We start from the raw sequence: 13,638 nt of genomic DNA, 5'->3' as shown, positions 1-13,638 counted from the left end.
CCAAAGCAATCTACAGATTCAATGCAATCCCTATCAAACTAACACTGGCATTTTTCACAGAACTAGAACAAAAAATTTCACCATGTGTATGGAAACACAAAAGACCCCGAATAGCCAAAGCAATCCTGAGAATGAAAAATGGAGCTGGAGCAATCAGGCTCCCTGACTTCAGACTATGCTACAAAGCTACAGTAATCAAGACAGTATGGTACTGACACAAAAACAGAAATATAGATCAATGGAACAAGATAGAAAGCCCAGAGATAAACCCACGCACATATGGTCAACTTATCTTTGATAAAGGAGGCAGGAATGTACGGTGGAGAAAGCACAGCCTCTTCAATAAGTAGTGCTGGGAAAACTGGACAGGGACATGTAAAAGTATGAGATTAGAACACTCCCTAACACCATACACAAAAATAAGCTCAAAATGGATTAAAGACCTAAATGTAAGGCCAGAAACTATCAAACTCTTAGAGGAAAACATAGGCAGAACACTCTATGACATAAATCACAGCAAGATCCTTTTTGACCCACCTCCTAGAGAAATGGAAATAAAAACAAAAATAAACAAATGGGACCTCATGAAACTTAAAAGCTTTTGCACAGCAAAGCAAACCATAAACAAGACCAAAAGACAACCCTCAGAATGGGAGAAAATATTTGCAAATGAAGCAACTGACAAAGGATTAATCTCCAAAATTTACAAGCAGCTCATGCAGCTCAATAACAAAAAAACAAACAACCCAATCCAAAAATGGGCAGAAGACCTAAATAGACATTTCTTCAAAGAAGATATACAGATTGCCAACAAACACAGGAAAGAATGCTCAACATCATTAATCATTAGAGAAATGCAAATCGAAAGTACAATGAGATATCATCTTACACCGGTCAGAATTGCCATCATCAAAAAATCTAGAAACAATAAATGCTGGAGAGGGTGTGGAGAAAAGGGAACACTCTTGCACTGCTGGTGGGAATGTGAATTGGTACAGCCACTATGGAGAACAGTATGGAGGTTCCTTAAAAAACTACAAATAGAACTACCACATGACCCAGCAATCCCACTACTGGGCATTTACCCTGAGAAAACCATAATTCAAGAAGAGTCATGTACCAAAATGTTCATTGCAGCTCTATTTACAATAGCCAGGACATGGAAGCAACCTAAGTGTCCATCAACAGATGAATGGATAGAGAAGATGTGGCACAGGGCTTCTCTGGTGGCGCAGTGGTTGAGAGTCCACCTGCCGATGCAGGGGACACGGGTTCGTGCCCCGGTCTGGGAGGATCCCACATGCTGCGGAGCGGCTGGGCCCGTGAGCCATGGCTGCTGAGCCTGCACATCCGGAGCCTGTGCTCCGCAACGGGAGAGGCCACAACAGTGAGAGGCCTGCGTATTGCAAAAAAAAAAAAAAAAGATGTGGCACATATATACAATGGAGTATTACTCAGCCATAAAAAGAAACGAAACTGAGTTATCTGTAGTGAGGTGGATGGACCTAGAGTCTGTCGTACAGAGTGAAGTAAGTCAGAAAAAGAAAGACAAATACCATATGCTAACACATATATATGGAATCTAAGAAAAAAAAATGTCATGAAGAACCTAGGGGCAAGACGGGAATAAAGACACAGCCCTACTAGAGAACGGACTTGAGGATATGGGGAGGGGGACGGGTAAGCTGTGACAAAGTGAGAGAATGACATGGCCATATATATACTACCAAATGTAAAACAGATAGCTAGTGGGAAGCAGCTGCATAGCACAGGGAGATCAGCTCGGTGCTTTGTGACCACCTAGAGGGGTGGGATAGGGAGGGTGGGAGGGAGGGAGATGCAAGAGGGAAGAGATATGGGAACATATGTATAACTGATTCACTTTGTTATAAAACAGAAACTAACACACCATTGTAAAGCAATTATACTCCAACAAAGATGTAAAAAAAAAAGAAATCTGATGCCCTGATGTTTAGGCTTTAGTAGGCTTGTATGCTTGGCTTTCATTGGTTACCTATCCAGCATCCACTGCCCCTCCGATTTTGCTTTGGAAAACCACCCCATGTAGAGCAACCACATGGTCTTAATGGGACCGACCCTGCCCCCAGCTCCAGAATAGGTAATCTCATGCTCTAGCTACCTGGGCAGGCTCCAGCCACTCAATGTGTGGTTTCCTCTGACCACTGTGATTAATTCAGGATGGTCCACTCAGAGTAAAGCTAGGGACTTCATGTTTGAAGGTTAATTTTTTGTGTTTTTTTTTGGCCTCACCACATGGCTTGCAGGATATTAGTTTCCCGACAAGGGATCAAATCTGGGGCCACGGCAGTGAAAGTGCTGAGTCCTAACCACTGGACCGCCAGGCAACTCCCAAAGGTTTGTTCTTTTTGATATGAATGAGCAAGGGGATATGTAACCTCAAGGGCTGCTTTCATCCAGCTCATAGCCATGAGATAGGCCAGCCTTAGAAGACAACTGACACATGGAGAGGGCAGAGCTGAGAGAATTAGAGAAAGGGAAACAGTGTCCTGGTCAAACCATACATGAGCTTTGTCCTACCACTGGACTGTCTTCAGTTATGTGAGCTAATAATTCCCTGTATCTTTTTGAGACAAACTTTTCTTAGCATAGAAAGCATCTAATTGATACTGCTTAAGACATACATTAATAAAACACAGGAAGTAACAAATGCCATAAAAGAAAATGAGAAGAAAATACTATGAATTCAGAGAAAGAATACTTGAAATGAGGGGATTAATAAAGACTCTATGGAGATGACATGAGCTGAGCTTTATTTAACTGTAACAGTTACCAATTATTGGTGTCTTACTATATCCAGGACTTGGGCTAGCATTTTTCATGCATTGGCTCATTTAATCCTCAAAACAACCCTATGGTTACTTTTTATGAAATGAGACTAACATTTGTTCTTTCTTCCAGAATAAAGCACTTCAATTCCCAGCTAAGGACATGACCACCTGTAATAAAGATTTCATTTCCCAGCCTCTCTTGAGATATAGCTACAAGACAAAATTCAGGTCACAGAGATTAAGCACAACTGTATGGACTTCCAAGTTTTCTTAAAGTTAGGGGCAAGCCTCTTATGCCTTCCTGCTTTCTGCTGTCTGGGATGCAAAGGTCATGGCAGGAGGCCAAGCAGCCACCCTGGATAGTGAGGAAGCCACACGCTGAGGATGGTAGCAAAGAGCCTGGGTCCCCTGACCATGTTGAGAAGCCTCCCTGCCCAACCTGGTCTGCCTATCTTGATTGCTTTTGAGAGAGAAAACTTCTCACAATAAATAAGCCAGAAAGAACATTTTGCATTTTCTTTCACACAGAGCTGAATCGAGGACAGACTGATCCATTAATATTATCTCCATTTACAGAAATGAGGGGGAAAGCTTACCCAGTTATAGCCAGTGTAAACCAGGATTCAAACACACTTTTGATTCCTTATATCGGGGTTCCAACCCTCACCCAGATTGCCTTGAGAAGTACATAGGATTTGTACAGAAGTGGGTAGGCCTTGCATTTTTCTTACAGACAACCCAAGATTTTCTATGGTGGTGAGGATAACTTAAGACAGGGAATGATTCTGGCTTTCATTTTATTCCTGAATTGGCACAGTCTCCCTCAAATCCCCACAGTCTGTCTTTGGAACCAATAACCATGGCTGCTCCCCCTGAGGCTACTGGGAAGACAGTGATTTGGCTCCTTGTTGCCCAAGGTAAACATGTGCTGGGAACACAACCCAATCACCTCTCCTCCATCTAGGAAAGTCACATAGGTCAGATGACAGTGACTGCTTAGGCTGGCACTTGGCATCAGTCTGAGCTTTGATGCTGTGACTCAGGCAGAAAAATGACATTATCAGGGAAAACAAGGAAGGGCAGGTCAGGGATTCTGAAATACTCCTCAGCAACTCCAGAGCAAAGCTGCAAGACTGCCTTTTGTTTTAGATGTTATGAACTACTACAGTATGGTTCAAAGTGTTCTCCTTTAGCAGATGAAGACCATCACGGTCAAAGTACAATGTATGTGTATGAAGTTCAATATACTGTCTAAATGTACAGCAAGTCCTGGGAACACTTACTGAACGGAATTAATTACACACGTGATTACTGAGGAAGATGCTTCAGGAAAACTTAGGAAAACTGTCTATTTACAACTGGCAAAACAACCATGAACTTGGTCTAAGACTAGGCCTGCTTTCAGGAGACCTTAGGGGGTTGAGTTCCATGCTGGAAAAGGCTCTAAAGGACTGTTAGTCCACTGAATCTGCTCTGGAATCCCATGTGCGCAGGATCCGAACAAATTGCTGTGTGCCAACGGGAAGATTCAGATCCTTCAGCAGATTAAGCAAAGAAATCATACTTCAGAGCATCCTGGTTTCTGAGGTTAAGAAGCTCAGGTGCTCACTGCCTTGGTGCATACACGCTCACATGCACACACACACCCCTAAGGGTGTAAGACAAGTTTATACAGATTCAGTGGTCTAGAACTGCACTGTCCAAATATGGATATAGCCACTAGCCACAGGTGGCTAGTGAGCATTTGAAATGTGGCTAGTATGAATTGAGATGAGCTGTAAGTGTAAAATGCAATTTGTAGTGTACAAAGATTTCATACAGAAGAACGGGTAAAATATCTCCATAATTTTTTATACTGACTATATTAAAATACTATTTGGGATATACTGGGCTTGAACAAATGTGTCATTAAAATAAATTACACCTCTTTCTTTTTACTTTATGTGGCTACCAGAAAAGTTTAAAGTACATAGGTAGCTCACATTACATTTCTGTTGGACTAGAAATACTGGATAGTTCTGGTCTAAAAACCTTCATTTAGACTAAGTATCACTTAACTTTTTTGGACTAAGTATCATTTAACTTCTTTGGAAGTAAAATGTCATGTTAGATAATAGCATAAACGCCCAACAAGAAAATTCTCGCCTCCCTCCTTCCAGCTATTTACCACATACAGTGTGCAAAGTGGCAATCTGCCAGGTGGCTCATGTGCCCACAGGGTCAGGAGAGGCCTGGCCCTCCCACCAGTCTTCGAAGGCTCTCCCACACCCTCTCTTAACCTCTCTCCACCCAACTCCCAAGTGCTCAGCTCTCGTGGGCAGCCTCCCAAAGCTCGGCAGGCACACCCAACACTGTCTTTCTGGTGTGTTCTTCTGCCCCCTGCTCCCATCGCGCCCTCTCCCTGGGGCACATCCTTCACGCTCATGACTTCATCCTTCCTCTTGTGACTCATCCTTGCAACTTCACAGAAATTCACGTGGTTCAGACGCTACTTTCCAGCCCCTATATCTCTCAGTTACTTTAAGCACTTTAAGTCAAACTCTGAAGGAAGAATCTATGTACTTTTAAAGAATAAGAGAAGGGACCGACTACAGTTCAAACTCACGACCTGCCAAATTCCTAGAATGGTTGGTGTGTACTGGAAGGGAGGGGTCAAGACCACACTTTGTGTGGTCTGCGTATTTACAAAAAACAGTTAAAATAAAAATTGAGTAATCTGGGTTTTATCTCTTTTTATTTTCGAGGCTCTCCCTCAGAGGAGGGTAGTAAATAATGAAACATCCCAAACATTTGAAAAGAGAAGGCCCGAAATGACACAAAATTAGGCAAGTTTGGTCATGAAGAAAGAAAGAATAGAGGCTCTCAATCTGGGACACACAGATACAGGTCTGAATCCCTGAAAGTATGGGCAAGGTTCTGAGACTGTGTGTATATAAACATTTTGAGAAAAGTGTCTGTAGCTTTCATCATATTTCAAAGGGTCTGAGACTCACATAAGGACTACTGCCATAGGTCTTAAGCATGAAATGCAATGAAATTATGAGGTAAAGAAAGGTTATCTATTTACATGATAAATATTTTTAAGACACCAACGAGTATATGCTTGCAGTCATTAAGTCCATTACAGTGCACATCTGTTAACTCTGTGTATCTTCACAGTGTGATCTTCACCACAACTTGCAAAGTGTAACCATTCAGTGCCTTCTGCTTCATTCTGTTCAGTTTTTCCATTACAGTTCTTCCAGCATAATTTTTTGATAGCAAGTGTATGACTTTGGCTAAAACAAAGAGAGAAATCATGAAATGAATGTATGCTGTGACTATGAAATATTTTCCTGGGCGCTCACCTGCAGATTAATTCAATTAGTATGCTCTTCCTATTAGTGTTGTTAACATAAACAGAAGTCAAAACCTGACCATCTAAACGTACAGGTTTTTAAATCTCATCACTAATATTTTAGCAATTTTATGTTAGCCTTGAAAACATTTTACTTAATGACCAAGGACACCACCAAAAAGAGGAAGAAATAGACAATGCATTTATGTCAAATTTTGCTTTAACCATCAATTTTAACTATTAAAATCAGTCTTTCAGGTAACATTACTAAATGTGCTTCTTTTCTAAAGAATTCCAACTTTGCAACATATTCTACATTATTTGATCTTCTGACATCCCTGTAACTTGAATGGATGCTTACTCTCATTATTTACTGCTGGGTAAGGAAAGACAGTGAAAGATTTAATAAACTACCCAGTGAAAGAACCTTGGTCTCCAATGTGACCTGTAACTGCATGACCCTGGGAAAGATGTTCATATTAACGCACTGCCCCCAGCCCCCATCCCCATGGCTGACCTAGGATGCTACCAAACATAGATTATTAACAAATCTCTATGAAATACAATATCCTCTATAAATTTAACCTGCAAACTAGTCCTCCAAACCAAAACGGAATAAGGTGAATAAGGTGCAAGTCTTAAAGCAGTAAACACTGAAAATAATCCTGAGCTCACAAATTATACTTGCAGACTCTGAGAGTCCCTGTCACCAACGCACTCTCAGGATCAAAAGAATGAAGTATAGCCTCGAAGTGATGAAAGGGTAAGGGTAAGGTAAGGTAAGGAAGGTAATGTAAGCCAGGAATTAGTTCTGGCAAATCCAAAGTCACCATAATGACTAAAAAATTTTTAAATGAAAAACTCAAATTCTGTACATGTCCCCTGCCCATACTTTCTGAGGGGCTTCTTGCCACTGTTCCACATTCAGGCCACAGAAGTGGTCTGGGTACTAGGCAGAGGCAGACCAAGCATCATGGGTAGCGCAAAGTGAAAGGAAAAAAAAGAAGAGGAGGGGAGGCCAGGAAGAGAGGAAATTTCAAGTGACCGAAACATGGAATTTCATTGGATACCTCTCTCTTCGGTAAGCCAACAGCATGAACTGTTTCAACAGCTAAACCCAGCATCAGAGAGGTGGGAGAGAACCCATGAGGACAGCAGTAATAAAGCAGATCTCATTTTAAACACAGTTAAATAAATACAATTATCATGAGCATTAACATGCTTTGCCGGTAAGGAGACAAACTCCCCTGGGAGGTACATCTTGTACAATATGTCTCTCGGCATCAAGCCAATGACCTTCCTCATGATGCTGTTGTTTGGAATTGTATTTGAAGTTATATTTTGGATAATTTAAATACATGAAGGTTGAAGAATCCTAAAACAAATCTAACACAGAATGACATTAATGACTTTTTGAAAGTTAGTCATTTTTAATTAATGAAATGGGTAAAGAAGTAGATTAAAAAGTGTTCCCTGCTGCCTAAGCAGGTAGATGAGGAGAAGGCTGTAAACAGCAGGTGCTCTGAGCAGCGCAGGTGGTAAAGGCCCACGCCCAGGGCACGAGGCTCAGGAGCACTTACTTTGCCTGAAGGCTGGTCACAGGGCTTTGAGGGGCACTTGATGGTTTACTCCATTTCAGGATGTGAGCTGAAGTGTTCAAACATGAGATTCGGCTACCAAACACAATCTATAATATTTCCAAAAAACCACCAACATTTTGAAATAAATTTTACTAAGATTCTACTTAGTCAAATTCTGAAACTCATCATTATGAAAATCACTTTCATCTCCAATGCGTTGTCTGTAAACACAGTATCATGCAAACAAGCAATTTGGTCAAATAAACTTTTAAAAAGCAAGTGCAATATAGTAACAAACGTCAATTTCAAGAGACTGTCACAAAACACAGAGGTACAAATTAGCAGTAAGCACCATGAACAGATTTGTGTTTCTCTCCATGCAAATGTGACATAGATTTGCTGCTAAAGACTCCATGATATCTATCTAATCTGATGGAAGCAAAAACAGGAAGGAAATACCTTTGACTTGTTTCTACACAGTGCCTCCAGTCATTTATTTCTGGAACTTGATCAGTCTTTTTCCAAGAATATAAACAAATCTTTCCACACTCTAATCCTACTGCAACAACGTATCTGTTTTTAAGGGAAGGGAAAGACAGTGATTAATTTAGCATGAACTTCTGTTACCTCCATCACCAATCTAAAGTAGTTCTTCAGTGCTCCCAACTGTCTCTGGCTTACAAAGGACTCTGTTTAAAATTCGGGCCCAGGATCCAGTGCACTGCTCTACCGTGCGCTCACAGAGCCTCCTCTCCATCGAGGATGCTCACAGTTTTACCTCGGCCCTCTGCTGGCAAGGCCCATGAGCCAGTGTTTCCCTGGCTGGCAGCAGAGACCCCTGTTCTACCGAAGATACTTGTTACAGAGGAAGCACCACAGTCCTAAATTTGGTGAAATAAGAACCTTTGAGCCACACTCCCAATCCCTATTTCACCAAGCTGAATATCATCAAGCTCTATCAATTTAGCAATTCTTATGAGGGGAGTTCCCTGGTGGTCCAGTGTTTGGGGCTCTGAGCTTCCACTGTGCTGGGGCCTGGGTTCGATCCCTGGTCTGGGAACTAGGATCCCACAAGCCACGCCGTGCAGCCAAACAAACAAACAAATAAATAAATAAATAGGGGTTGATCAGAAAGATAAAATAAAATCGTGTTAAAAACAAAAAAGAAATCCTATGAGAAACATAAGCATTATAAAAAAAATAGTTAACTTGGAAGCTAAGAGAACCCAAAGATGAAAGTATAAGAGGGCTACACATTGAGAAACTAAGTGGTCTTCTTAAAGCAAACATAAGATGAAGCCCCACACAGAGACTGACCGTTGGGAAAGGTTAAGTACTGGGCAGACACTGACGGCAGTCACAGCTCCGCCCACGTCCAGAACGGAGGAGCAGGGGCCGATGCTGTGCTCAATGGAGTCATCGCGGGAGTCGCACTCACCCCAGACAACCACCTAACACAGACAGATCAAACTCTGTAAAACTTTCTCTTTGCAAGGTTTCTAGCAATGCATTAGAGCGTTTCAATGGCATAGAGAACACTGACATTTTTAAAAATGCATCATTTTCATTTGTGTTCCAGGACTTCTGAGCATTTCAAGCATCACAGAGAAGCCACCATGTAGCAGACACATGTCTCTGAGACCTCAACTGCCCAACTGTGCTGGTCCAAAGATGACTGTCCCCGCCCAGAGACCAGGGGTGTTTAGCCTGCTCTTTATACTCAGGAAACCAGTTCTGATCCAGTGAGATTCTGTCCACCATGTCCTCAAGGTGCTCGTGCACCACCCCAAGAAATTACCACAAAATGCATGAAACCAACCAAGTCCCTGGCTCTTCTTCTACACCACCCACTGCTCATGGAATCAGCTCAGCTCACTCGGGAGGCCCTCACCTTGATGATACACCGCATTAGAACTGAGGCTTTCCTGGAAGCTCATTCCTCAGAAGGGTGTGAATGGTCACAAAGAAATGGAGAGGCAAGTGAAAATGCAGGATCAAAGCAAGATTCTGAGCAGAGGGGCTCCGCCCAAGCAAGCAGGAGTGCATTTCTGAGACTGCACGGCGGATGATGCCTTGTCCGTTTCAGCCTTGACCTAAGTGTGACAGCCACAGCTGGACCATCTGCTACCGGGCCTGACTGTGGAAGGCAGAAGCAGTCCTGCTGCCTGAGCAGCTAGCAGAGAGTAGGAAGACAAATGCCGGGGAGGAAATGAATAGGCGAATGACAGAAGCAAAGGTCTGAGAGAAAGCACTTCAGAGGCTAACATTTCAGCGTTTCACTGAGTGACAACATGCTGTGTTAGTCCTCTGCTTCTGTAACTTGTACCATGACTGTGACTGGAGAGGGCAGGAGAGGAACGTTCAAGTGCCTCAGCACCTCTGGTCTGCAGGAAGTGCCGAAAAAGGAAAGGATGCTTTAAAGAGCATGAAAACAGAGGAAAGACCAGAGGCCAGGGGAACATTTCCCAGAGGCCAGGGCGAGGGTCATGGTCAAGAACCTACTGCTAGCTAACTTGTTCTGATTTTTTTCACAGCTCGTGACACACACAGGCACACACCCTGCCTCCTTCACTGAGTGAAAAGGTAATAATCATTCATTATAGAAAGAATTTTAAATTCACAAAAGTACGAAAAAGAAAAGCAGAAGCTGCCTTTCCCTATGTCCCTCCATCCAGTCCTGCTCTCCTACTTTCTTAGTCTTGACCCATTTCATTGACTACTTTTCTCCTACTGGGGCCACCTGTTAGTCATGTGTCTGAAGGGCCTTCTTCTCTTATCTGATATTTCAGAGACATGTATTTATAGAATTTAACAAGTAAGAAAAGCCTTTTTATGTATGCATATGAAAAACACAGAAGGAAATACATAAACTGATTTTTAAAAGATGTATCAGAAAATTAGGATTATGTGTTTTTTATCCAAACACACCTGTAATATTATTATTTTACATTTGAAAAAATATTAAGTTAAAAAAAATTACCTTTTTGTCCCGACTTCCAGTGAAGAAATACTTGCCATCAGGACTCCAATCACAAGACCAAATAATTCTACTGTGCACAGCAGTGATTTTGTTAGTGAAGGCAAAGAGACTGAAAACTGGGTCTGAAAGAAACACATATGCACTAGTCACGAAGTGGAGAAAGCTGTTTTTTACCTGTTAGAAAGCTATGTTTAAATGCCATATACAACATGTAATTTAACAATCAATTTATATACACAGACTTTTGCAACCGACCAAGGCCAGGCAGCTGATCCCTCACCAGAAGACTATGTGCATACAGTTATTTTTCTAGTAGGAAATGCTTTTATACTGACTAGTCACTCTCTAGTGACTGATGACAAACATCTTCTGGACACTTAACTAAAAGTTCAATTTATGCTTATGGAAGAAGCCTGATGAAATTTAAACTTACTCAGGAAGTAGCCAGATCTGTGTATTAAGCTATGGAAAAAAAGACTAATGAACCCTGAAATAATGTAAAAAAAAAAAAAAACGAACTTAAAAAAAATCTCTTCCCTTGCAATATTTTAAGTGTAGGGTAACTACCTTCTAGCCCTCATAGGGACTAAACCTAAAAGACATAACTGTGTATGGAGGGTAGACTAATGTATCTACTAATCCACAATCCATAAAGATATAACAAATTAAAGGATTTGTTATTAGTATAATATCACTTTAACTTTTTTAAAAAAGTAAAAGTTGCATGTTAGGAAATCACTAGTTGCAAATGAAATCAGTCTGTTACAACATATACTGCTCAGTATGTGTCATAGTCCCTGGTATTCTCTAAAACACAAAAAACCCAAAGGACTAAAAAAATCATAAGATCAAATTACAGTAGGTTTTATCAATAGAAACATTAAAAACAGGATTAAATAACACAAAGTACTTTAAATGCTCTCTAGATTTTACCTACTCAATGAAACTGAAAGAATAAGAATAGGCTACTGCTGCAATCACACGATGCTTTTTTTCCTTTTCTTTTTTTTTTTTTTTTTTTTTTTTTTCAATTTATGCCAGATCCAAAGTGGAATGCAGGTAGGTGTGTTAACATTTTGCCCAGGGGTCATGTTATTCACAAATGGATGCCTAAAACACCCCTCCCAATTATCACTGTGACAGAGGTGGGTAGGTGAATGGTAAAGACAATGGTCCTTCTGAGTTTCATAATTTAACTGTATATTCATTATTCCTGTCCCATAAAATCCTCAGTATATATCATCCATTTGGTTTTATGGTGGCATTCTGTAACCATCTGCGAAATCCAAATTTTCTACATGTAGATTTTTATGTTTCTTTAACTGAGATGTCTGAACACATATCGTCCTTACAAGGAAGGTCAAGTCTTCCTCAGTTATCACAAAACTCTGAAAGACTCACAACAACCAGACTCTGCCCTTCACCCTGTTATCACTTCTATTTCTCTTTACACAATAGCTGCTCAAAGTAGGTAAATGGACATAACTGGTTCACTAATAATCTTCCCAACCAGCAGCTGTTTTACCTAACTCAGGTGAGACTGTGTCCTGCCTTTTCCACAGTGACCAGGTCCGATCTCTGGAAACAGCTAGTAAGAACTTGTCATCAGGAGAGAAAGCCATCTGTGTGACAGTCAAACTGTGGAAAATTAAATTCTGCACCTGTTTCCAAGATGCAGTGTTCCAAAGAATGATAGCTGCATGCTCTTTCTTAGCTGCCTATAGGACAGAGATGAAACAATAAAGCAATTACAGTGAAATGAACTGAAAACATTTTTCAAAATAATATATTGTTTCTATGGTATTTTTTATGTATCTGTGTAAAAAAAAAAAAAAACTTCTGAGAAAATACTATGAATACTATAAACAGGTGTAACCTCTGAGAAGAGACAGACTGGAATTAGAAATGATGAATAATTAGAGATTGGCACTGAAATCAGAATTTTTTAAATTGAGTTATATTTAACATACAATATTATATTAGTTTCGGGTGTATGACATAGTGGTTCAATATTTTTATACATTATGAAATGATCACCACAGTAAGTCTAGCTACTATCCATCAACATACAAAGTTGTTACCATATTAATGACTATATCCCCTATGGGTACCTTACATCCCTGTGACTTATTTATTTTATAACTGAAAGTTTATACCTCTTAAGCCCCTACTTCAGTCATCCCTCCACCCCGCAGAAAATACCCTGTCTATTCCCTGTACCTATGAATCTGTTTCTGTTTTGTTTGTTCATCTGTTTTGTTTTTTAGATTCCATATATAAATGAAATCATTCGGTGTTTGTCTTTCTCTAACTTATTTACTCATTTCACTTAGCATAATACCCTCCAGGTCCATCCATGTTGCCACAAATGGCAAGATTTCATTCTTCTTTTTTAAGGCTGAGTAATATTCCAACACACACACACACCCCACCCCTTCCTTATACATTCCTCTATCAATGGGTACTTAGGTTGCTTCCATATCTTGGCTATTGTAAATAATGCTACAATGAACATAGAGGTACATATATCTTTATAAATTAATGTTTTCATTTCCTTTGGATAAACAGCCAAAAGAAGAAGTGCTGGATCATATGGTATAGTTCTATTTTTAATTTTTTGAGGAACCTCCATACTACTTTAATATTTTACAAGAAGAATACATCTGTGTATTAACTGTGTAATTAGTAGTTTAGCAACTTTCACTTCTGGTCAATATGCAGTAACAGGGACCAGATTTACTCTCTTGTGTGAAAAAAACTAAAAGATCAGACAAAATACACGAAATAATGGCACTCCAAAATATTAGATATCTGGCAACAAAGAACACTGATACCTAAAAGACAAAATGAATCACAGAGTAGGAGAAAAAGAAAAAAGAAAACAACAATCACTGAACTCTATGACAACGTCAAGCAGCCAAATATAGGTAT

At 40.4% G+C, this 13,638-nt stretch overlaps 1 protein-coding gene across 6 annotated transcripts in view; it reads right to left on the bottom strand.

Annotated features, from left to right (window-relative positions):
• Window positions 1-5,527: 5,527 nt before the first annotated feature.
• The window catches only part of ELP2 (elongator acetyltransferase complex subunit 2), a gene marked incomplete at its 5' end in the record, with an annotated part of 49,752 nt that continues 41,641 nt past the window's right edge, over window positions 5,528-13,638 (bottom strand). For all 6 annotated transcript variants that reach the window (XM_079717965.1, XM_079717967.1, XM_079717968.1 and 3 more), the window contains 5 exons: window positions 5,528-6,088; window positions 8,187-8,300; window positions 9,045-9,178; window positions 10,708-10,829; window positions 12,233-12,425. In XM_079717965.1, coding sequence (XP_079574091.1) covers window positions 5,932-6,088; window positions 8,187-8,300; window positions 9,045-9,178; window positions 10,708-10,829; window positions 12,233-12,425 — 720 coding nt within the window. In that variant the 3' untranslated portion in view covers window positions 5,528-5,931. The remainder of the gene's footprint in view (window positions 6,089-8,186; window positions 8,301-9,044; window positions 9,179-10,707; window positions 10,830-12,232; window positions 12,426-13,638) is intronic.

Source organism: Hyperoodon ampullatus (genome assembly GCF_949752795.1).
Source record: "Hyperoodon ampullatus genome assembly, chromosome: 13".
NCBI lineage: Eukaryota > Metazoa > Chordata > Mammalia > Artiodactyla > Ziphiidae > Hyperoodon > Hyperoodon ampullatus.
The sequence above is the reverse complement of the archived record's forward strand: the minus strand, read 5'-3'. Positions and strand labels throughout refer to the sequence as shown.